At 51.6% G+C, this 24213-nt stretch overlaps 1 protein-coding gene across 1 annotated transcript in view; it reads right to left on the minus strand.

Moving 5' to 3' along the window:
- FBXL19 (F-box and leucine rich repeat protein 19) overlaps positions 1-24213 on the minus strand; it is a 43490-nt gene that overhangs the window by 12661 nt on the left and 6616 nt on the right. The window contains 8 exon segments of the mRNA XM_070362776.1: positions 1692-2203; positions 3462-3494; positions 3993-4211; positions 4299-4385; positions 4509-4652; positions 5994-6146; positions 6148-6207; positions 9953-10116. Of these exon segments, the coding sequence (XP_070218877.1) occupies positions 1692-2203; positions 3462-3494; positions 3993-4211; positions 4299-4385; positions 4509-4652; positions 5994-6146; positions 6148-6207; positions 9953-10084 (1340 nt within the window). The 5' untranslated portion in view covers positions 10085-10116.

The raw sequence follows: 24213 nt of genomic DNA on the forward strand, positions 1-24213 counted from the left end.
CTAGATCCCACATGCCCCAACTAAGAGCTCACAACTAAAATCTGGCGAAGCCAAACAAACAAACAAAAAAAAGCATTAAAAAAAAAAAAAAAGATTCAACTATGGGTAATTTATCTCCAGAGCCTGCCTTCCCCTCCTCGTAGCTCTGTAGCCTCCACAGACCAGCAAGTGTGAACAAGTACACCAGAATCCTAAGGAAAAGGACTGGGGTTTAAGGTCAGCCAGTCCATTTTTCCAGGCAAGAGAACTGGAGTGGGGTGCCATTGCCTTCTCCGAAGGAAATGGCAACCCACTCCAATTTTCTTGCCTGGCGAATTCTATGGACAGGAGCCTGGTGGGCTATAGTTCATGGGGTTGGCAAAGAGTCAGACACAACTGAGCGACTAACACACATTATTATCTTTTGTCCTGTGCCGAGAACATGAAGATAAAACAGATAGGTATTTCCCCCAAATACTTACATGGGAACGTGAAAACGAATGAAGGCTTGTCAACATGCAGAAAGCCTCTATGTGCTCTTTAGGGGTGTGGGGGGAGTGCTGGAGGAGTTTGGTGGAGAGGTGGGGATGGGGGTTGTCAGGGACAGGATCCAAGAGTAAGACCAGGGGTTGGAGAGGCTGACCCACATTCCTATAGAAACAAGACTCAGGAAGCAGTGGGGAGATGAGAGGAGGGTAAGTGGAGGGTGCTGGTGGTAGCTCCAGGCCACAAAGAAGTTCCAAGCATAATCAGGAGGCCCAAATATGGCTGCCACTTGGGGAGCAGGGACCGCTCAGCAAAGGGCTTTCTGCTTTTTTGGTTGTAACACGGCTTGCAGAATCTTAGTTCCCTCACCAGGGATTGAACTCATGCCCTCTGCAGTGAGAAGTGAGGAAGCCCCATAACGGGCTTCCTTAGGTGTGCATGCATGTGTGCTAAGTCGCTTCAGTCGTGTCCCACTCTCTGCGACCATACGGACTGTTGCCCACCAGGCTCCTCCGTCCATGGGATTCTCCAGGCAAGAATACTGGATTGGGTTGCCGTGCCCTCTTCCAGGGCATCTTCCCCATCCAGGGATCGAACTTGAGTCTCCTGAGGCTCCTGTACTGGCAGACAGATTCTTTACTGCTGAGCCACCTGGGAGGCCCCTTCTTATGTGTTAGTGGGATCAATAATAAGACTGTCCTCAGTGTTCTTGCCTGGAGAATCCCAGGGACAGGGGAGCCTGGTGGGCTGCCGTCTATGGGGTCACACAGAGTCGGACACGACTGAAGCGACTTAGCAGCAGCAGCAGCAGCAGAGAGGTGAAAAGCAAGTGAGAGGATGCAGACACAGCAGTCAGCACTATACTTGGCACATATTAAACACTCATAAGTAACAATTTTAAGGAGAAAGGTTCTAGAGCCAGAAGGACTAGGTTCAAATTCCTGGTTCTACTGTTTCCTCTCCACGTGACCTTGACCTCAGCTTCCCCTGAAAATGAGGATAATAGTACCCACCTCACAGAGTTGTTGTGAGGGTTCAGTGAGCAACTAAATCAAAAGCAGCCTGTGCACAGTCAATACAGAAGTACCAACTACAGCATGTCCATCCTACAGAAGCATCATCAGTACAAGCACCCGGCCCAGAGAGGCTCAGGGACCTGCTGCAGGTCACCCAGCGAGTGAGGAGCATGTGGGGCAATGGAACCCAGGCCTGTCCAGGCCACTCACCAGCGGCTCCAAGTCCGGCACACTCGCATGCAAATGCAGAGCTCTCGGGGCCCGAGGTGCTGGAAGACACGAAGCCAGGCGGCGCGGGGCAGGGGGTGGTCGGATCCAGCAGCCAAAGGCAGCGTGTCGGGCTCGGGGCTTCGAGGCGGGGGCCGCACCACGTGCCGCTCCAGCTGCGGGGGCCGGGGTGGGGGCGCGGGGCCCAGGGGCCAGCTGAGGAGGGGTCCCCCACTGCCAGGGCGCACAGCCCGCCGCCCCCCGCGGTTCTCCTTCTCGCCCGAGCTGCCCCGGGCTGGCCGTCGCCCATTCCGGGCCTCGCCAGGAGCCTCATCCTCACTCAGCGATGTGCCTGATGAGTCGGAGTCCGAGTCGGAGTCCGAGGAGGATGAGGACGTGTCGGGCACCCGCTCCAGCAGCTGGCACATTCGCTTGAAGCGCTCGAGCTTCTCCCGCTGGGGTGACGGGGAAGGCACCGCCGGGCCCTCAGCAGAGGCCAAAGGCGGCTTTGGTTTCTGCAGGAAGAGATGGAGGCTGTTCTAGGGCCTGGCACCTGCCTTCCCACCCCCGACCCCCGAGGAGTCACCGGGGGGGATGAATAGCCAGAGGGACAGTCCTGAGTTCCTGCCCTGTGGGGCCTCAGTCAAGTCATGCTCCTCTCTGGACTTCTCACTTTCCTTATCTGTCACAGGAAGGTGCTGATGCAAAGAATTCAAAGACTTATGTGTCTCGATAGCTTATGAGTTTCCAAAAGCAGTGAGGTGTGGAGAACAGTTACAGATCTAGTTTTGCATATTGACCTGGCTATCAACTCTCTCTGTGACCTTGGGAAGCCCCTTTCTCATCATCTACAACACAGAAAGCTGGACCAAACAACTTCGAGCGTCTCTGCAATGAGACAAGAGTAACAGTGATCATCCGGGCCTGGGCGGAGCCTCCCACCCTCGATGACTCATGACATCCTCACAGCGCTGGGATGCAGTGGCAACTTGGGCCACTCTTTCCAGATATAAGGAAATGTAGGCTCCAAGAGATTATGGAACTTGCCCAAGGTGACAATCTGACAAATGGCAGAGGAAGAATCTGAGTGCAGTCAAGCAGACCCTGGCATCTGATGTGTCAGTGCAAAGTGACAGCTGAATGCCAGCTTTGCTATGTGACCTTGGACAAGTCTTCAAACCTCTCTGGGCCTTACTTCCCTCAAATCTAGTCCCTTTGCAGTTTACAAAGCTCATTTAATGTCATTAAACAGCTTTGTGGCATAGACCGGGCAAGGGAAGTGGTATCATTTCTATTTCACTGACGAGGAAACTGAAGCCCAGAGCAGCTGATAAGTTGCCAAGACCAATCAGCAAGGCAATGGTTGAACAGGGATTTGAACTCCGTTCTTTCCCCTTAAAGGTTTGGAAAGATGAGGCAAATGGGTCAAATGATACCCCAAGGGTTCTTGGCAAGTCCAGGGCTCTTGTGGCCTGGCCCCAACCCACTCTTCCCCTCTTCTCGTCCCAGGGACCCAATTGCCTGCCCATCGTGGCCAAGCGGGGCTGGGGTAGGACAAGGTAGGCAGGAAAGGACAGATTTCTGTCTCCAGGATAGAGGGTGGGGCAAAGCAAAGTGGGAAGGGGAGGGAGGTCCCCGGCACACCTCCCAGTTCTCGGGAGGGAGCCCAGGGTGGCAGGACGAGAAAGCCTGGCTCGGATTCAGAACCCTGGGGGGCAGAAGGCCGGGGCCGCCTGGGTCCGATCCTCGGAGGAGGCAGGCGTCTCCACCCACCTTCTTCAGGTGCCTCTCTCGGCCTCCTTTCACCTACCAGAGCAAGAAGGAGACAGGGGGCAAGGGAGAAATGCCATTAACCCCTGGTTGTCCACAAAACTAAGATCTATGCTCACCTCTTAGGACTACAAATCCCAGAAGCCCCCACCTCAGGGAGAACTCTGAGCATGCTCATCGGGTAACCAGTGTCTTGGCTCACTGAGCATGCTCTCATCTCCTCTTTCTTCCCCCTCAGGCCTTTTCCAGCCCCTCCTTCCTCCTCTGCAGCAGCTAATTTGAGCATGCTCTCTCCCTCTTCCCTAAAACACCCAAAGCTTCCCTGTCCAGCCCAGCGCCAGTAGCTTCTCACCTGTACCTCTCCTCCACACTGAACATGCGCCATCCTCCCACCTGAAATTCTGAACTACATCTCCCAACAATCCCTGGGGGGAACCCATGAAGCTGAATGTCCCAGGTTCTCCCCAAATGCAACAGGACTACAGCTCCCCAAATCCCTTAGGCTGGATCGAATGAGCATGCTCCCTGGCTCACCTTTTTCCTTGGGGTAGGGGGCTCATTCCCTGCCTCCCTCTCCTTTCTTTTGGGGGGCCCAGGCACGTCCTCTGAGGGGGGCCCAGCAGGTAAGGGACCTTTGCGCCTGGGTGGAGGTGGTGGAAGTGGCGGCTCTTCCGTCAGCTTCCATCCACTCCCCAGGCTGGCGCCCTCCTCGCCGTTGTCAGCCCTGCGGCGGCCTGGTCCCTCACCTGAATCCTGGGGAGATGGAAGCTGGGGGTGAGGTTCTGCACCAACCCCCGATCTCCCGCTTACCCAGAGCCTGGCACCCACCCAAGCCTCTACCTTGCTGGTCCGGCCTTCCTGGGTGCAGCGAGGGCACTCCCAGCAGTTGGGGATCTCTGCATTGATGACACCCTCAGCCTTCCCCATCTGTAGACAGAGGCAGGGAGTGGATGTCAGGTGTCAAAAAATTCAAGAGGCATCCTACCCCAGCTCCTTACTCCCCGACAGTCTGAGCCCCACCCCGGCCTCCAGGGTCGCCAGGACCATCACCTTCAGGCAGCCAGGGTGGACGATCTCGTTGCAGATTGTACACTCCATGAGGCTCAAACCAAATTTCTCTTCCTCTCCTTCCACTGTGTCCTCCTTCCCAGCCTCCCCACACAAGAGGCATACAGCTGTGTGTGGGAGCACAGGCTGTTGGGGAAAGGGGGTGTCAGGGACCCCAAAAGCAAGCCACAGGGGAAAGACTGTTCTTTCTGGGGACCCCGGCAAGCTGCGAGATAACGTTTAAAACCCATGGGGGCAAGCTGGGTCAAATCCTGAATTTGTTCCTTTTCGGCAGTATGACCTTGAACTGATTTAACCCCCTTATGTCTCAGTTTCTCCATCTGTCAAATGGGGCTAGGAAGTTTTTCCTCGCAGAACTGTCATAAAAATGAGATAATGCAGAAAAGGTAGTTGATACACAGTTGTCACTGTTGAAAGCTGCATCTGAATCCAGGGCCTGGGTGACCTGACGTAGCTGGCTTTGGGAAAGAAGGGAAGACTATAGGCCAAGGTGACAGTAATACTCAGAGAGAGCTGAAGGGAACATGGCGACAGATTGGAGTGAGTCTGAGTTTCCTCAATGAGCTGTATGGGAGTTGCCCTGGACCCCACAATGAACCCTGGGAACACTAAGGGCAGTTGACTGATCCTAGGGAAGGGAGAGCAGCTATCAGACAATATGACTTTAGGAAAAAAATCAGGGGTAATACTGAGTCACATCAAGAAGGTTGTGAGGCAGGCTCAGGGAAGAAGCAGGTGGGGAAGAAGAAAAGTGAGGCAAGGGTCAGGGGACAAAGGAAAAACAGGGAGGGGCTGTGAGGCAAAGAGACCATCCAGGAAAGGGTGACTGCAGGGAAAAAGGGAGGTGGTGGCAGAAGGGGAGCGCAGGATGCAGCTGGTCCCAAAGCTACTGGGAAAGGCCCACTTCAGGAGCACCGGGGAGCACTAAGGATGAGGAAGGCCGGCACAACCCCATGGTTCCTGGATACCTACTATGTGCTGCGCCTGGCAGCAGGTACCTCCTTATCCATGCTGTTTGACCTTTACAACTCAACAAAGGAAACATTTCACGAAGAAGGTACCTTGAGGTTTACAGTGATTTGCTCAAGGTCACACAGTGGGTAAGACCATCTTCAAATCCGAGACCACTCTCACAGGTGAAAAGGAGGCCAAAGAAGGCAAAGACCCATTCCTGGCTCTGGGGAGGGAGTCCAAGGGGGACCGAGCTTTCTGCGGGTCTCTGCCTCTGAAAGTTGGGAAAGGCCTGATGGTAGGGTGTGAGAGGGATTCCTCTGTGGACCCTATCATTGGCCCCAGCTTGAAGCTGAGGACAGAAATGGGCCTGGCGGATATGTGAACCAGCCAGTGAACGCATGAGCGAATCTATGGCAACTTTACATGACTCTCGTTGGAGTCACCCCAGCCCCCCAGATAGGTGCTGAGGTCAGTTGGGGAAGGGTGCCCCCCTGCAGTGGGGGCAGAACTCACGGCAGTGCACTGCCGCAGCAGGCACGACTGCTTCATGCGCCCGGGCCCCCCGAATTTCTTCATGTCTCGGCAGAAGTGGCAGTCCCCGCACTCAGTTCGCACACAGGCCCAGCAGCGGCGGCAATGGGTTCGGCGTCCGCGCGCTCCGGCCCCGGCCCCCGGGCCCCGGCCCCCTGCTGCTCGACGACACTGGGGGCGTCAGCAACGCCGAGGGCTGTGGGTGGAGGTGGAAAGGTCAGGGGGTCCACGGGGACCCTGGCTGGCGAGACTCCTGGCAGCTTTCCCCCTACTTCTAGGCAGCCAGAGCTTGCCTTCCTACCCAGGGAGACAAGGAACAAGGAGGTGCCCCTCCTGCGGGGGGTCAGGGGTACCCCCCTCCCTCTAGGCAAGGCCATCCTCTTTCTGAAGCAGCTCACCTGGCTCCTCCGGGAGCCCTGAGAACTAGCTTCCTGACCTCACTCCCACTCTAACACTTCTTCCAGACTCCCGCGCCTGACCCAGGGAGGATGAAGGGACACCGAGAGGGACAAGGGCCTTTCCACCGACATCCCCACAGCGAAGCTCCCGGGACAACCAGGGCTCCTTGTCTGTGGAGTCACCTGAGACAGGTCCCAACTCTTCCCCTGTTCTCCAAATGTGCTCCATCCCCGGCTCTCCCCAAGCTGAAACACCCCAAATTCACCTCCCAGATCCCCACAGATTCCTGATTGCCAACTCCAGACCTCTCTCTTTTCTCTCAAAAGCTACTAACACCCAACTCCTCTCCTCTAAAGCCTAGATTTCCTCCTCACCTTCATGGGAACCTGCTCACCCAATCTAACCCCTAAAGATCCACCGGGCTGCCCAACTTCCCAGCACTCACAGACCTTCTTTCAGATGCTGCTTCAGAAGCCCTCCGTGGCCCCAAATTTCAACTCTGTTCCCCACAGAGCTCCCTCTGCTCCAACACAGCCTCCTTATGGGTCTCTCAGGTCAACCTGGGCAATCTCCCAGATTCCCTGGGAATCTAGAATCCAGCCTGACATCTCCATAGAACTCAAGATGGGCTCGTGTGCACCGCCCCCTGCCTCCCAGCTTCCCAAGCTGCTTTCCATCCCTAATTGTCTGGAATCCCTTGGGCTTCTCTTCCCAGGCAAACCAGATCCTCCAAGATCCCACACAGATTCAGCAGGCCGGGAGGCTCTCTTCATATCCAGAGTCTTACCCCAGCTTCCCCCTTTCCAGACCCATCCATGGGGGGAAAGGAGCCCTCCAGCGCTCCAGGGAGGGCCTTGGAGGGCTGCAACTGCAGGCGGGGATGGGGGTCTGCAAGGGAAGCAAGGTCTAGGAAGGAAGACCAGTTCCCCAGGGTTGAGAGGTAACAGGAAAGAGGGCTGGAGATGAGGAGTTTGGAGCTAAGAGAGGGTGAGGCTGGGGGCGGGCAAGGTAGAAAGAGGCCGGGCTGAGGATGAATGGGACTGGGAGCTGCCCAGGTCTGGGGGTGAGGAGGAGCTGCATGAACCCACCTCACACGTGTCCGGGAGCCATCTCTCCCTTCTCGGCAGCTCCCGGCGGGTCGGCGGCCATCGGCGGCGGGGGGGGCGGGCGGCGCGCGGCGCGGAACGCTCAGAACGCCGGGGTCCACGGCCCCCCGAGGGCGCTCGGCCCCTCCCTCCGGCGGAGGCCGGGACGGCGGCGAATGGAGATGGGGGGCGCCGGGGGCGAGGCCCTCCCACGGGCTGCGGCGCGGCCCTTCCAGGGGGAGGTCCTGCTCTGGGGGGCTCAGTCCCTCAGTCCCCCCAGGCCAACGGGGGCTCCTCGGGCGCAGGGTGCACAGCTTCTGCCTGGGCCCCACTCAGTCCGGGGTCTGCTCCCTGCTCCCCTCCCCCCCCCCCCTCGCCTCTCCCCAGCGCCCCCGGCCCTTTAACTGGCCCCTTCCCGATGCCCACTGCCCAGGGGTCCAGGGCCAGGCCTGGGACCCCCGCACCGTTTCAGGGGTTCAAGCCCCGCCCACCGCCGGTTCCCGGGGAGGGGGGGGTCCCTGTAACCTGCCCCCCTCCCCTGGGCCCGCCCCTGGTCCAGCCCCTGCGCTACTGCTACGGGGCGAGCAGAAAGGGATGAAGGAGCTGCTGGGCCCCGCCCCCCCAGCCTGCGCGCGCCCCCGCCCTCTCCCCCCTCCCCCAGCGACCCTCAGGAGATAGAGATTTAAATAAAATTTGAATAAATCCCCCTTCCTCAAGCTGGAGGGTGGAAGGAAAGGATGGAAGGGGACAGGAAAAGGGGAGGGGGCAATCGGCGTGCCTCAGCCCCCTGGTCCCCGGCCCCCGCGCTGCTTCGGCCCCGGGCCCTGGCCGCCTCTCTCATCCCTCCTGAGCTCCTTCCTCCCTTCCCTCTCCTCCCCTCCCCCCTCCCCTCCCCCCTCCCCTCCTCCCCTCCCTCCTCCTCCTCCTCCTCCTCCCCTCCTCCTCCTCCTCCTTCCCTCCTCCTCCTCCTCTTTACTCCCTCCTTCTCCCAGAGGAACCCCGCCCCCTGCCCCTCCTTCCCCCACCTCCTCTTTCCAGGACTAACATGCGCAGGGCACGACGGAAGAAGTAGTCCTGCGGGCGCTGGTGCTACCGTGGGAACAATAGGGTGCTGGGGTCAGCAGGAACTACAAACAAGATGGAGGAGGACGTGCCAAACCGGGAGTGGAGGATGCCGGGAGTTATAGTCCGGTTGCCCCAAGGCTCCGGGTTGCAGAGCGTAGAGGAGTGGGAACGATGACTACAAACAAGATGGCGCCTTCTGCCACCTGACTAGACCATCTTCCCAGGCACGATGGGCCCTCCTGTAACAAGATGAAATCCGCGTGTGTGGTACCTGACGGGACTCGCAGTCCATCTGGAAAAGACTCTGATGCTGCTGGGATTTCTACTCTTCAGGAACAATGGAAGGTGGGATGGAATGGCATCACTGACAATCAAGATGGCGGAAGGGAGGGTGACACCTGAGGCCTAGTTCACCTTATGAGGTGCGATGGGAATAGTAGTTTCCTAACCTTCTAGAGTTCTTAAGAATGGCAGGACCAGGAGGATAAGGAGACTACCATAAAAATGGCAGGCAACCTAGCCTCTCGCGGTCGCCTCACTCTACCACCTTGGCACCTCAGCCGCCTGTAATATCGAAATTCCCCTCCTGTTGGCGCAAAGCTTGACGGGAGTTGCAGTCTTCCTGGCTCCCTTCTATTATCTTCGACCAGACAATGGAAGGGGAAAGGGCGGGGTCTACCAGCAAAGATGGCCACTGGAGGAAAGGGGCAACGGTGACCTGGGACTTATAGTTCATGCACTAAGGCTACTCCTTGTGGAAACAGGGAAAAGGACTACAATAAAGATGGCAGCCTAGCACATCCTCTGCGCCAGTGCCTGCTGGGGACGTAGTCCCTTCCTTTGCTCAACAGAGAAAGGACGTGCGCTATTGAAATGTGCATCACCGCCGACAGTCCAAATTGAGAGCAGACAGAAACGGAGAGTCTGTTTCCTTCTCTCCTCGCCACCCGCTTCTGACGACCTCCAGGGAAATGTAGTCTCATGCCTTCACTCACTAGTGGAGGGGAAGAATTTCTGTCGCCAGTGGGGATCAATGCGGATGAGGGAGAAAAGACGTCCGAGAGATCCAGGAATCTATAATGTCTGCCTCCCCGTGTGGCGAGGACTTCATCTTTCAGGGGAAGGCTCTTAAAGGAAAGCAACAGTAATCAGTGTTGTGGCGACAAGGGAGGCGTGGTTCTTGCCGAAAGTATTGTCACGCTGTTGTCCCTTGGAAAGCTTCGGCGCCTCACACCTGCTGCTTGTTCCCCCAAACCTCAGAGAATCGGTAGCTTCCAAGTCGGGAGAGCTCCAGGGAAAAGGCTCTGGAGTCATACAACATCCCCACCTCTCCTTGGGAAGTCACCAAACCTCGATTTTTCTCATCTGAAAAATGGGGATAACGATACCTACCTCGAAGCAGAGTGTTATGACAATGTTCACGAAAATGCCCACCTTCAGGGCCTGACACAGGGCACGTGTTGGCAGTTCCTTTCTCGAGGGCCCTTCCAGCCCAGCTGTTTTGGGATCCCAGGTGTCCATCATGCCGGAAGGAGTTAGCTCCTGTGAGAAGAAAACTGTGCCAGGCCGTCTACCCTATCTTGAGCCGCACCCCTCTCTCCCCGCCCCTCATCTGGGTCCTTCGGTGTCCACTACCGATTACTGCTGCTAGGGGGCGCCCATTCTTCGTTTGACTGAGGTCCAACAACCTGATCAGATTCCTCAACCTGAAGTTGTTGGCGCTGCCAACGCCCAACCAGTCTTGGAGGCACCCCGCCCCCTCGCCGCTCCCCCTCCCCCCCCGCTAGACACCTCAGCTGCCAAGGCAAATGGGCCTGCTTCCTACCACTGTACCTTCTTAGCTGCCTTCTTAATCTTCCTCCTCTGCCTGCAAAACTATTCACTTTCGACCCCTGTGGTTCTAGGGCCCTGCGGAAGACTTGGTGAGTGTGGTTTTTCTGGCAGGGAATTGAACGCAGGCTGGCTGGTGAGATGTGAAGTCCTAAATTTGCAGGGACTGGCCTCAGGCTGAACTGAGAGGCTCCTTCTAGCTCACAGTGTATTTAGGAAATCCTTGACTCCTGAAGATTGTTTCCTCTTCCGCCTCACTGCTTTAGTTTGGCTTGCATGATTCCCCAGGGATTTTTCTGGAGCCAGTCCCTCTACCGATTAGGCTCTTCCCTTCCACCCTTCCCACCGCTGCACCCAGTTAACTTCATCTTTCAGGTTTGTGTCCCAAAACCCTTCATGTGTGTCATTCCCAGATGAGATTCATTTGACTCTTCCCCTAGATACAAGCTTTATGAAGTCTTGTCTCTTATGTGCTTTCAGCATCTCATTTGATCCTCCTAAGAATCCTGTTTATGATCTCATTTTATAGATGAGGAAACTGGGAATGACTGAGTGATAAAGCTAGGATTCAGAGCTTCTCTGGGGGTCTGTCTAGTGGTAAAGAATTCGCCTGCTAATGCAAGAGATCCGGGTTTGAACCCTGGTCTGGGAAGATCCAACATAATGCAGAGAAACAAAACCCGAGCGCCACAACTACCGAGCCCAGGACCTAGGGCCAGTGCACCCTACCAAAAGAAGCTACGCCAACAAGAAGCCTGCACACCCCAACAAAGAGTACCCTGCGCCACAAGTGGAGAAAGCCCGCATGCAGCAATAAAGACCCAGCACAGCCAAAAATATATAATACATCAATAAATGAATAAAGTTTAGAAAGGAATATTAAATTATAAAGAAAAATAATTAGTATCATAAAATAATTTTTTATAAAAAAGCTAGGATTCCCAAGGCCTCAGAGCCCACCTTCAGAACTATAGCATCTGCCAGTTGATCATGTCCATCCTCTGTGTGTTAAGTTTGGCAGAACAACCACACATTTCTTTCACTTGGAATCCAGCAACACTGAGTCTGCATTCTTTGTTTCCTTGAACAAGAAACAGCTGGTGCAGAACTGTGGCTTCCCTTTGGGATGAGACAAGTACTCACTAGATCCACACAGTACCCATCCAGCTTGCTTCAGTCCTAGCAGAAGCACTACTGGCCCCACCTCATTAACTGAGACCCGGACATAAGCCTACTGAAGGTCAAGGCCATTTCTCACTCTCTAGAGAGCACCTCAGGGCTGGATGGTGTGCCTGCACTCCTCGCTGGCTAGATAGAGAGATGGCTGAGTGTGACTGCATACAGAGAAAGAGGAGAACTTTTGCTTTTCACTTTATAACCTACTCTGCAGATTGACAGTTTTACCATGAGCAGACATTATTTGTATATACTTTAAACAGGTTTCCCCAGTGGCTCATTGGTAAAGAATCTGCCTGTAATGCAGGAGACAGGAGTTCAACCCCTGGTTGGGGAAGATCTGCTGGAGGAGGGCATGACAACCCACTCCAGTATTCCTGCCTAGAGAATCCAATGCAATGAGGAGCCTGGCAGGCTACAGTCCATACGGCCGCAAAGAGTCAGACACGACTGAAACGACTGAGGAGGCCTACTTAAAATATGAGTTGCAAATACTATAACCCATCCACGTTGACATTAAAATATTAAAACATCAGTCAGACCTTCTCAGCCATAAGTGAACTCCGGGTTTACAGCACCCACACATCTCTTTTCATTTGCACAAAAATTTTCTGTCTTCTGTCCACCTTATTTACACATTTTGTCTGAGAACCATCAGAAAGATGGTTTATGGCCCTCACTGGTGGTGGTTTCCTATATGAGGGACTGGGGCTGCAGACCACATTCAGAAAGAGGAGCACCATTCAGTCTCCAGGGGGGAAGCTGCTGGAAAGGGATGGAGGGCTCCTGCTGGCTCTCAGAACTATCCACAACCTTGGATTGAGCTCACTGAATTTAGGAGTGGGAGCAGCCCATTGATCTTGAGGTTCCTTTTCAGCAGTGGGTACTCTTCCGGAAGATCCAGATCTTTCCTGCATTTGTGTAGAAGGTCATAGCTTCTGTATCAGTCAGAGCAGGTGAAGTTATGCTGCAGTAACAAAGAACACCCAAGTTTGGGTGGCTTACAGCAACTAAGGTCTGATTCGGGCTCATGTTGTGTGTCTAGGGTTGGTCAGTGGGGAGAGGTCTGCCCATTCTAGTTACCCAGGGATTAAGGCCAAGGGAAGAGGCTCCATCTGGATATGAGCTTCCATAATCACCATCCAATCACTGATGAATAAAGGGAGAAGGACTTGGTGAAACATGGCCTGGCTTCTATAGCTTCTGCCCAGAAGTGACACAGCACAGTTGTGTTCACATAGTATTGACTAATCCACAGCCTCCCCTAATTTCAAAGTGGGCAGAGTTAGGACCTCTTTCCTACTTTCTGCCTGGAAGGAAAAGAACTAGAATGCCTGTGAGTGTGTGCTAAGTCACGTCACTCAGGTCCGAGTCTTTGCAACCCTATGGCCTGTAGCCCGCCAGGCTCCTCTGTCCATGGGATTCTCCAGGCAAGAACAGTGGATGGGGTTGCCATGTCCTCCTCCAGGGGATCTTCCCAATCCAGGGATCAAATCCACATCTCTTACATCCCCTGCATTGGTAGTCAGATTCTTGACCACTAGCACTCCCTGGCAATGCCTGTAAACAGCCCTAATGACAAACACAGCTTTCTGTGGCTCCTAGTGAAGGGACAGCTGTCACGTAGAGGATTATCTGGGCAAGCGCCCTCTATAAGACATGCACTGGGGCAGCTCTTTTGTTGGTCACATGGGACACTACTCAGAAAGCAGAGAGGAGGGCCTTCCCCGGTGGTCCATTGGTTAAGAATCGGCCTTCCAATGCAGGTGAAGTGGTTGGATTGGGGAACTAAGATCCCACATGCCACAGGGCAACTAAGTTTGCCTCCAACTACTGAGCCCATGTGCTTTAGCTAGAGAGAAGCCTGTGCATTGCAATGAAAGAGCCTGCCTGTCTCAACTAAGACCCAAAGCAGCCAAATGAATAAAAAAGCAGAGAGGAGATTAATTTACACTGAAATATGGTGGGCATTAATTTACACTGAAATATGGTGGGCAGGTGAACAGAAAATGCCTCTGTAAGAGGTTGACAGTCACCCTCTGCAATTGTAATCACTGAAAACAAGGCTCCACAGAAGTTGCCAGGGTCTGGTTGATGAAAGTTCTGGAAGTAACACACCCAACCATGGGTGTGGCTTCTAATGGTCATAGAACCCTTCAGTAGAGCTCATTGTCCAGTGTCCCTGGAGAGTCTGATGGCAACACTAGCTGAGTTTCTACTGTCAGTGGGTGTTGCCAGTATACACGTTTCCCCAGACCTCTCCAAATTCATCACATAGATACGATCACATTTCTTTTTAGAGTTGTGCCCTTCTAATGGGGCTTCCCAGATGGCACTAGTGGTAAAGAACCCACCTGCCAATGCAGGAGACGGAGGGCACTCATGTTCCATCTCTGGGTGGGGAAAATTCCATGGAGGAGGGCAGGGCAATCCACTCCAGTATTTTTGCCTGGAGAATCCCATGGACAGAGGAGCCTGGTGGCCTGCAGTCCATAGGGTCACAAAGAGTCTGCCTCTACTGTAACAATTTAGCATGGACTGAAGCAAATCAGCACACACGCATGCCCCCTCCTGATTGGGAGCTGGGATGGATGCTTTAAGTGCGTTCCTGCAGCAGGGGCTTTGAACATTGCAAAAGTTTCTCTCTTTTTTAAAGGCATTTGAATCGTCCGTGTGGTGAGTTTCTTTCTGACCGTGCTGGCTCTTTGTTGCTGCATGTGGGTTTTCCCGAGTTGGACCACTCTTCCTCGTGGTCCTCTGGTTTCTCATTGCGGTGGCTTCTCTCGTTGTGGAGCACAGGCTCTAGGGCTCCTGGGCTTCAGCGGTTGGGTCACACAGGCTTAGTTGCCCTTCAGCATGTGGGATCTTCCCGGGGCAGGGAGTGAACCCATGTCCCCTGCATCGGCAGACAGGTCCTTAACCACTCAACCACCAAGGAAGTTCCCTTTTTGACCCATTTGAATATAGAACCAGACAAATGACTGGACTACCTTTGCAAAGAAACCCCACACAGTTATAAAGAAATGATCTTAAAAATCTTCTGTAAAATTTGGTTGAGGACCACACTGCTACATCAAATAAATGGACATTACACACCTCTTGTGTGTCCAACCCTATCTAGGCAGCTGTGCTGTGCTGTGCTTAGTTGCTCAGTCATGTCCAAGTCTTTGAGACCCAATGGACTGTAGCCCTCCAGGCTCCTCTGCCAGTGGGGATTCTCCAGTCAAGAATACTGGAGTGGGTTGCTGTTTCCTCCTCTGGGGATCTTCCCAACCTAGGGATCAAACTCAGGTCTCCCGATTCCCAGGCCAGGTCTTGACTGTCTGAGCCACCAGGGAAGCCCCATGCTAGGCAGCCTATGATGCAAAATTCTTGACCTAATCCAGAGTGAGCTGGGAGCCTCAGGCTTTTGTCCATTTAGCGATGAGCATTTGAGATTTAGTCTTCCAAAAATCTAGGCTCTGTAAGACCGTGGCCTCCTGCACAAGACTGTATTCTTCCAATTACCTGTATTCTTCCGAATTCTTCCAAATATTCTTCTTTCAGAGCTCCATGGAAAACTCTGAATCCTCATGTAATTCTTCCAGCAGCTGCTACTAGGCCTCCTGCCTTCCTTCCCTTCCTGGAATGTGCTTACCTTCACCCCACCCCAGGCCCAGAGTGCCTGGGTGCTAAGACACTTCAGTCGTGTCAGACCCTTTGTGACCCTATGGACTGTAGCCCACCAGGCTCCTCTGTCTATAGGATTTTGCAGGCAAGAATACTGGAGTGGGTTGCCATGCCCTCCTCCAGGGGATCTTCCCCACCCAAGGATGGAATCCACATCTCTTATATCTCCTGCATTGGCAGGTGGGTTCTTTACCACTAGCACCATCTGGGAAGCCCAGGGCAGCCCCCTAAACTCTTAACTGGTCATACACAGAAATTAGGAAGCCCTGAGGGCTTAGGTCTCAGCTGCCTAAAGCTCTCTCTTCCATTAAGATGATCTGAATTCCACTTGATTTGGTGAAGCAAGGGTCAGTCCAGCTGTTACATGTATACAGGCTTACTTACTGGAAAAACTATAGCTTTAACTATAAGGATTTTAGTCACAAAGCGATGTCTTTGCTTTTTAATATGTTGTCTAGATTTGTCATAGTTTTCCTCCAAGGAACAAGCATCTTTTAATTTCATGGCTGCAGTCACCTTCTGCAGTGATTTTGGAGCCCAAGAAGATAAAATCTGTCACTGCTGCCACTTTTTCCCTTTCTACTTGCCATCAAGTGATGAGACTGGATGCCATGATCTTAGTGCTTTGAATGTTGAGTTTTAAGCCAGCTTTTTTGCTCTCCTCTTTCAGCCTCATCAAGAGGCTTTTTGCTGCTGCTGCTGCTAAGTCACTTGAGTCATGTCTGACCCTCAGGAACCCCATGGACTGCAGCCTTGCAGGCTCTTCCGTCCATGGGATTTTCCAGGCAAGAGTACTGGAGTGGGGTGCCATTGCCTTCTCCAAAGAGTTTCTTTAGTTCCTCTTCATTCTCTGCCAGTAGGGTGGTATTATCTGCTTCTCTGAGGTTTGTGATAGTTCTCCTGGAAACATTGATTCCAGCTTGTGGGTCATCCACCCTGCATTTTGCATGATGTACTCTGCATAAAGTTCCATAAACAGAGTAACAGTATATAGGCTTATTGTGGTCCTTTCCCAAATTTGAACCAGTCGGTTGTTCCTTATTGAGCCTCATACAGGTTGCTCAGGAAACAGGTAAGTTGGTCTGGTATTCCCATCTCTAAGAATTTTCCATGGTTTGCTGTGATCCACACAGTCAAAGGCTTTCCAGTAATCAATGAAGCAGAAATAGATGTTTTTTCTGGAATTCCCTTTGCTTTCTCTATGATCCAGCTAATGTTGGCAATTGGATCTCTGGTTCCTCTGCCTTTTCTAAACCCAGCTTATACATCTGGAAGTTCTCAGTTCATATACTGCTGAAGCCTAGCTTGAGGGATTTTGAGCATAATTTTGCTAGCACATGAAATGATTGCAATTGAGCTATAATCTGAAAATTCTTTGGCACTGCCCTTCTTTGGGATGGGAATGAAAACTGACCCTTTCCAGTCCTGGGGCCACTGCTGAGTTTTCCAAATTTGCTGACATATTGAGTACAGCACTTTAACAGCATCATCTTTTAGGATGTTAAATAGCTCCAGCTAGAATTCTGTCACCTCTGCTAGCTTTGTTCATAGGCATGCTTCCTAAGGCCCACTGGACTTCAGGCTCCAGGATGTCTGGCTCTAGGTTAGTGACCACACCATCCTGGTTACCTGGGATATATTAAGACCTTTTTTGTAGTTCGTCTGTATATTCTAGCCACCTGGTCTTTATCTCTTCTGCTTCTGTTAGGTCCTTACTGTTTCTGTCCTTTCTCGTGCCCATCTTTGCATGAAATGTTCCCCTGATCTCTCCAGTTTTCTTGAAGAGATCTCTATAGTCTTTCCCATTCTATTGTTTTCTGATTTCTTTGCATTGTTCATTTGAGAAGGCCTTCTTATCTCTTCTTACTGTTCTCTGGAACTCTGCACTCAGTTGGGTATATCTTTCCTTCTCTTCTTCCTTGCTTTTCACCTCTTTTCTTTCCTCAGCTATTTGTAAAGCCTCCTCAGAGAAGCATTTTGCTTTCTTGCATTTCTTTTCCTTTGGGATGGTTTTGGTCACGGCCTCTTGTACAATGTTACAAACCTCTGTCCATAGTTCTTCAGGCAGTCTGTCTACGGATCTAATTCCTTGAATCTATTCGTCACCTCCACTGTATAATCACTGAACGCTCAGTTGGTAAACTATCTGCCCACAATCTGGGAGACCTGGGTTCGATCCCTGGGTTGAGAAATCCCTGGAGAAGAGAAACACTAACCATTCCAGTATTATTCCTTGGACGGTATAGACTCTTGAGAGTCCCTTGGACTGCAAGGAGATCCAACCAGTCCATTCTGAAGGAGATCAGCCCTGGGGCTTACAAGGAATGATGCTAAAGAAACTCCAATACTGGCCACCTCATGCTGAAACTCTTGGAAAAGACTCTGATGCTGGGAGGGATTGGGGCAGGAGGAAAAGGGGGCCCTGGATGGCAACTGAAACGATGGACTACCTGATTCCAGTATTTTCCATGGACAGGGAGGCCTGGCGTGCTAGTCTATGGGGTCACAAAGAGTCGGACATGACTGACTGATCTGATAGACTATGGGGTGACAAAGAGTCGAATACTTTGACTTTCACTTTCACTGTATCATCATAAGGGATTTGATTTAGGTCACAGCTGAATGGCCTAGTGGTTTCCCCTAGTTTCTTTAATTTAAGCCTGAATTTTGCAAGAAGGAGCCAATGATCTGAGCCACAGTCAGCTCCAGGACTTCTTTTTACTGATTGTATAGAGCTTCTCCATTTTTGGCTGAGAAGAATACACTCGATCTGATTTCAGTATTGACCATCTGGTGATGTCCATGTGTAGAGTTGCCTCTTGTGTTGTTGAAAGACTGTGTGTGCTATGACCAGTGTGTTGTCTCAACAAACGTCTGTTAGCTTTTGCCCTGCTTCATTTTGTACTCCAAGGCCAAACTTGCCTGTTACTCCAGATATCTTTTGACTTCCTATTTTGCATTCCAATACCCCATGATGGAAAGGACATCTTTACATCTGTTTTTTTTTTTTTTTTTCTTGGTGTCAGTCCTAGAAAATCCTGTGGGTGTTTATAGAACAGTCAACTTCAGCTTCTTTGGCATTAGTGGTTGGGGCATGTTTGGTAAGTCGCTTCAGTCGTGTCCAACTCTTTTTGACCCTATGGACTGCAACCTACTGGACTCCTCTGTCCATGGGATTCTCCAGGCAAGAATACTGGAGTGGGTTGCTGTGCCTTCCTCCAGGGGATCTTCCCGACCCAGGGATCAAATCCACATCTCTTAAGTCTCCTGCATTGGGAGGTGGGTTCATTACCACTAGGGGCTCCTTAGAACCTATGGAATGTCTGAGTGGGAATCAAGAATCTATATTTGTAAGAGTAACCCAGGGGATTCTTTTTTCCACTGAAATCTAGAATGAGACTCAGTGTGGAGATCTGGCCTTACCTCGGTGCAGGGCCCTGTGGGGCTCCTGGACACAAGGTCTTTGTGTCCTCCCTTTTTTGTTGTTTAAAATATTTATTTATTTGGCTGCACTGGGTTGAAGCATGTGGGATCTATTCCCTGACAAGGGATCAAACCCGGGCCCCTGCTTGGGACCATGTGGTCCCAGCCACTGGACCATGAGGGAAGTCTCCTCCTGCATTTCTTTGATTATAGGAAACAACATTCATTCAGGCTCCATGGCCTTCCCTGAGTTCTAATGGGCAGATTCAAGCAGTTGTTCACTGGGGAAGGGCAGGGATGCAAAACCAGGGAGAAGCCAAGAAAAGTAAGAGTAGCCTTGGAGTAAGAGCCTGATTCCCCATCAAGGGATGCACACAATATCTTTGAGCTATTTTGCAGATACCAAAACCCCCTCTGGGTGGGAGAATTTGATGGTTAACAATGGTATGCTGCCCACAAGCATGTAGACACCTGACCAGTTGGACCTGATTTGAGACCATGAACCCCTACTTACCTCCCACCAACCCATCAGAAGAATGTTGACTCTATTTATGTATGGCTAATACAATATCATAAAAATAAAAGAAAAAAGAAGAATGTTATGAGATGATCATGCCCTCTCTGAACAATTGTTATAAAACGTTTCACTATCTTCCCCAAATGGGGGACAGATGTTTTTGAGGGCAGAACCCACTGTGTTCCCCTTTGCCTGGCAAAGCAATAAAGCGCTCCTTTTCTACTTTACTTTTTATTACTTTACCCAAAACTCTGCCTCTCTGAGATTTTATTCATTTTCTCACTGGTGTACAAAAATTGAGCTTTTTATGGCTGTGCATCTCTCTGTGGATCTTTGGGGCATTGTGTAACATCACTCTTCAAAACTCCATTTTCTCACCTGGATGAGATGATTCTTACTGTATTTTTTAAATGGTGAGTATTGATTTATGGCTGTGAGAGCATAGTTGCTCCTCAGCATGTGAAATCTTCCTGGATTAGGGATGAACCCAAGTCCCCTGCACTGACAGGCAGATTCATATCTCCACTGCACCACCAGGGAAGTCCCCTCCTCTTTATTTTATTTTTTCTTGCTACACTAAGTTCTTTACATTTTTATATATTAATCCCAGTTGATATATGATTTTCAAACTTTTCTCCTTCCTTTCCATAGGCTGTCTTTTCATTTTGTTAATTGGTCCTTCTGCTGTGCAGAAGCTTTTGAGTTTGATGTAGTCCATGATGGAAATTCTGCATCAAGTGACTGGGGATCACCTGAATGCTAGTTGGATTCCTGCTGGTCCCCCCCATTACACACCTAAGTCCCTGAGCCTACTTGAGTCCTGTTTTGACCACTAGTCTGCATGCCTAGAGCCCCTCTGCCCATCCATATTGTTAACAGGAAAATAGCCCAGCACCAACTGAGACCTAGCGCCCAAAGTAACAAATAATAAATAAAGACAATTAAAAAAAAAGAACAACATGACCATTTGCTGAGTTATTTTAATCACCTAATGTTGAGCAAGTCCTAGAAAGGTCCTACATGGAACTGACCAACAAGCCACCACCAACAGGAAGAGTTCAGGAAAGGTCAGAATTTGCCTGAGTTATTTTATTCCTAGAAAGGAAGATGGAACAGGATCCTTCTTACTGGCATCCATCTTGGCTGAGCCACGCATGCACCACCAGGAAGGATGCTTTGCACTGGCTTTTCTCTTTGCCTGGAGAGGTAGGAGTGAAGATTTGCTCAAAAAGGGCTTAAGATTGGTGTCAGAGGCTCTGGCTTGAATTCCTGTTTATTTGTTCTGAATGGGCCTCCTGATGGAACCTGCTGGATGACATAGGGTCATGATTGAGTGTCCTGGTGGACAGACAGAACACATCTCTTGGGAACACTGTTGCCAAAATCTCAGCTCTCTGCACCAATGCCAAACAGAAATATGGAGACAGAGTGATGGAGGAGAAAGAAGCGCAGCTTTATAGCTGTGCCAGGCACAGTAGGCTAGTGCCTCAAGAACTGTGCCCCACCCCTCGCTGGTGAGTAGGGAAAGGGTACACAGTCAGGCAGGAGTCTGTGATAAGGATCAAGGCAGTAACAGTCTTGTATTTGTTCTCCTGCAGTTTCCACAGGATGGGAACAAGATTAGGGTATGTGCAGGGTCCTAGAAGCTCTGTCTCTCATCTTAATAAGCCTCTGCCTCACCTGCTGCTTCTGCTTTGATTAACAGCTGTTCTGCCCTTTGGGCTTCCCTCATAGCTCAGTTGGTAAAGAATCCGCCTGCAATGCAGGAGACCCTGTTTCAATTCCTGGGTTGGGAAGATCCCCTGGAGAAAGGATAGGATATCCACTCCAGTATTCTTGGGCTTCCCTGATGGCTCAGCTGGTAAAGAATCCTCGTGCAATGTGGGAGATCTGGTTTCGATCCCTGGGTTGTGAAGATTCCCTGGAGAAGGGAAAGGCTACCCACTCCAGTATTCTGGCCTGGAGAATTCCATGGACTGTGTATACTCCATGGGGTTGAAAAGAGTCGGACATGACTGAGCGACTTTCACTTACTTACTTACTCTGCCCATTGGAACTCAGAGAAGGTCATGGAGGCTGCAGGCCCACCTACAAGGAATGGTGGACAAAAAACCCTCTGCACCCTGGAGTCCCACAGGGCCCTGGTTGGCATTAGCATTAGTGTGGTTGGTTGGGATTGGGCTCCAAGCCTGAGACAGTGGGACACTGAGGCTTTTGCCATTGGTTGGAGGCATTAGGTTGGAGGCAAGGAGCTCAAACCAGTCAAACCTAAAGGATATCAGTGTTGACTATTCATTGGAAGGACTGATGCTGAAGCTGAAACTCCAATACTTTGGCCACCTGATGGGAAGAACTGATTCATTGGAAAAGACCTGTGATGCTGAGAAAGATTGAAGGCAGGAGGAGAAGGGGATGATAGAGGATGAGATGGTTGGATGGCATCACCAACTCAATGGACATGAATTTGAGCAAGCTCTGGGAGGTGGTGATGGACAGGGAAGCCTGGTGTGCTGCAGTCCATAGGGTCACAAAGAGTCGGACACAGACTGAGTGACTGAGCTGAACTGGAGGCGTTACGAACCACAGCAGCAACTCTTGAGGGGCTCCAGAGGGGGTCTCATAGCAGAGGTCGAGGCACTTGGTGGGTGAAGTCAGTGAGACCCTAAGATGCCAAGACAATTTTTCTGGTCTTCAGATGAGGAAACAAACTCAGGCTCAGAGAGGTTTAAGTAACTTGCCTAAGCTAGAGATGGACAAAGGGAGGATTTTTACCCAAGTGGGAAAGAAAAGTGAGTGCTAGTCGCTCAGTCATGTCAGACTCTTTGCGACCCCATGGACTGTAGCCCTCCCGGCTCCACTGTCCACGGAGTTCTCCAGGCAAGAATACTGGGACGGGTTGCCATGCCCTCCTGAAGGGGATCTTCCCCACCCAGGGACTGCTGACTCTTAAATTGCTAGGATTTCCCAGGCATCATCTTCCGGTGAGACTGAAACAGAGATGGAGATATGTGGGCTATGAGGCAGGGCAGGATGAGGTGGCAGAGCTTCTGACATCTGCCCAGACAAATGCCTTGGAAAAATGGAACTGGGCCTGGGATAGGGGTGGATTGCTTCAGTTGTGAAGGGCCCCTGAAGGGTCCAGAGAGAAAGTGAAGTCCCAAGAGGAGGAGGAGATGGTGGGGTTGGGTCAGGGTGAGCCTGCCCTCTGGGGTGAGGCTTGGCCCAAGGTATGCTGCTCCCAGGTGTGAACAGCACGAGATCGCAAGTCTGGCTCCCTCCTCCCCTCCTGCCCTCCTCTTCTTCTTCCTCCTCCTCCTCCACTACCTGGCCTGGCCCCTGCCTCAGTGCACCCACTCAATGGGCCTAGTCTAATCCTCTGACATCACAGCCTGCCCAACACAGGCCCTCCCTGGCAGCCTTGACAGGGCCCAGGCTGAGACCCAATTTAGGATCTCCCACCTCAGAACTTATCTCTTCCTCAACCTCTTCCCTCCTTCAGCTCACAGTTCAGATTGGGGACACCCTAGAGTCAGTCCCAAACTGAGGGGGCAGGAGCCTATGATCTGTCCTGGCCTTGCTGTGTGACTCCAGGTAAGTAGCTGCCCCTCTCTGGGCCTCAGTTTTTTATCTAAATCTCCTCTACCCTCAGTTAATCACATCAACCTGTTTTGGCTTCCTCTCAGCCCCTTGTCGCTTTAGGGAAATTTTTTTTTTATTGAGCTCACATGTTGGTTGTTGGGGGACCACTGGACTGTGTGGCCCTTATTATTCACCCCAGTGCCAACTCAGAAGAGGGGCTCCACCGACAGCTGCTGACTAAGGGTCTACATGGGAGAATGAAGGAACAGATGTAGCTCTGCCTTATGGTGGGGGCTCTGGACATGACTGTGTGTTCATAAGCACGGACCCATGTGCACTCCTGTGTTTGACGCTCCCTGGCAGGGTGTGTGCTGTAACACAGTAGTGGGCATGTCCACTAGGGTGTCAGCTCCACAAGGGCAGGGATTTGTGTCTGACTTGTTCCCTGCTCTATCCACTCTATCTGGAACAGGGACAAGCACATGGCTAGAGTCAATACTTCCTTGACTGTGAAAACGTATGAAAGTGAATACACACATCTGGTGTGGGTCCACGTGCCAACCTGTGCATAGAGTACAGTATAGTGTTAGTCACTCGGTCATGTCTGACTCTGAGATCCCATGGACTGTCACCCATCAGGCTCCTCTGTCCTTGGAATTTCCAGGCAAGAATACTGGAGTGGGTAGCCATTCTCTTCTCCAGGGGATCTTCCCCACCCAGGGATCGAACCTGAGTCTCCTACATTGCAGGCAGATTCTTTACCATCTGAGCCACCAGGGAAGCCCAAGACATGTACATGGTGATGCCCAAAGCTCAGCTTCTCTGGACACTGGTGCCAGATCAAACCTCAGGGACAAAGATGGGGCTGAAGTCGAAAAGGAGAGCTTTATTGCTTTCCCAGGCAAAGGGAGATACAGCGGGCTTATGCTCTCAAACCATGTCCCCCTGGGAAGATACTGAGAAGTTTTCTAGTAAAAGAGGATGGGATCAGCTCGTGAACATTTTCCTGATGTTTGGTGGTGTCAGGTAGAAATTAATGTATTCAACCTTCAGGTCCAACTGGTCTGGGGTCTGCATGTTTGAGGGCAGTATACAAAGCTTGTCCCACCCAGAGGGGTTTTCAGTACCTGACAAAATGCTTCAAAGATATTCTTGTATGTCTCATGTTCAGGAATGAGCACCTTGCCCCAAGGCTGCTCTTGATTTTATTTCTCCCTGGTTTTGCAATCCCTCCCGTCCTTAATTAACAGCTAATTAACAGCTGCCCATATCAAGTCCGGGAAGATCATGGAGGCTGAATGAAGGCTGCTACCTGCAATATCAAAGAAATGGATGGTGGGTGGGTGCTTCCCTGGTGGCTCAGTGGTAAAGAATCCACCTGCCAATGTGGGAGACATGGGTTTACTTCTTCATCCGGGAAGATCCCACACGACTCAGAGCAACTAAGTCTGTGTGCCAC

The sequence above is a fragment of the Bos mutus genome, chromosome 25, assembly GCF_027580195.1.
Source record: "Bos mutus isolate GX-2022 chromosome 25, NWIPB_WYAK_1.1, whole genome shotgun sequence".
Taxonomy (NCBI): Eukaryota; Metazoa; Chordata; class Mammalia; order Artiodactyla; family Bovidae; genus Bos; species Bos mutus.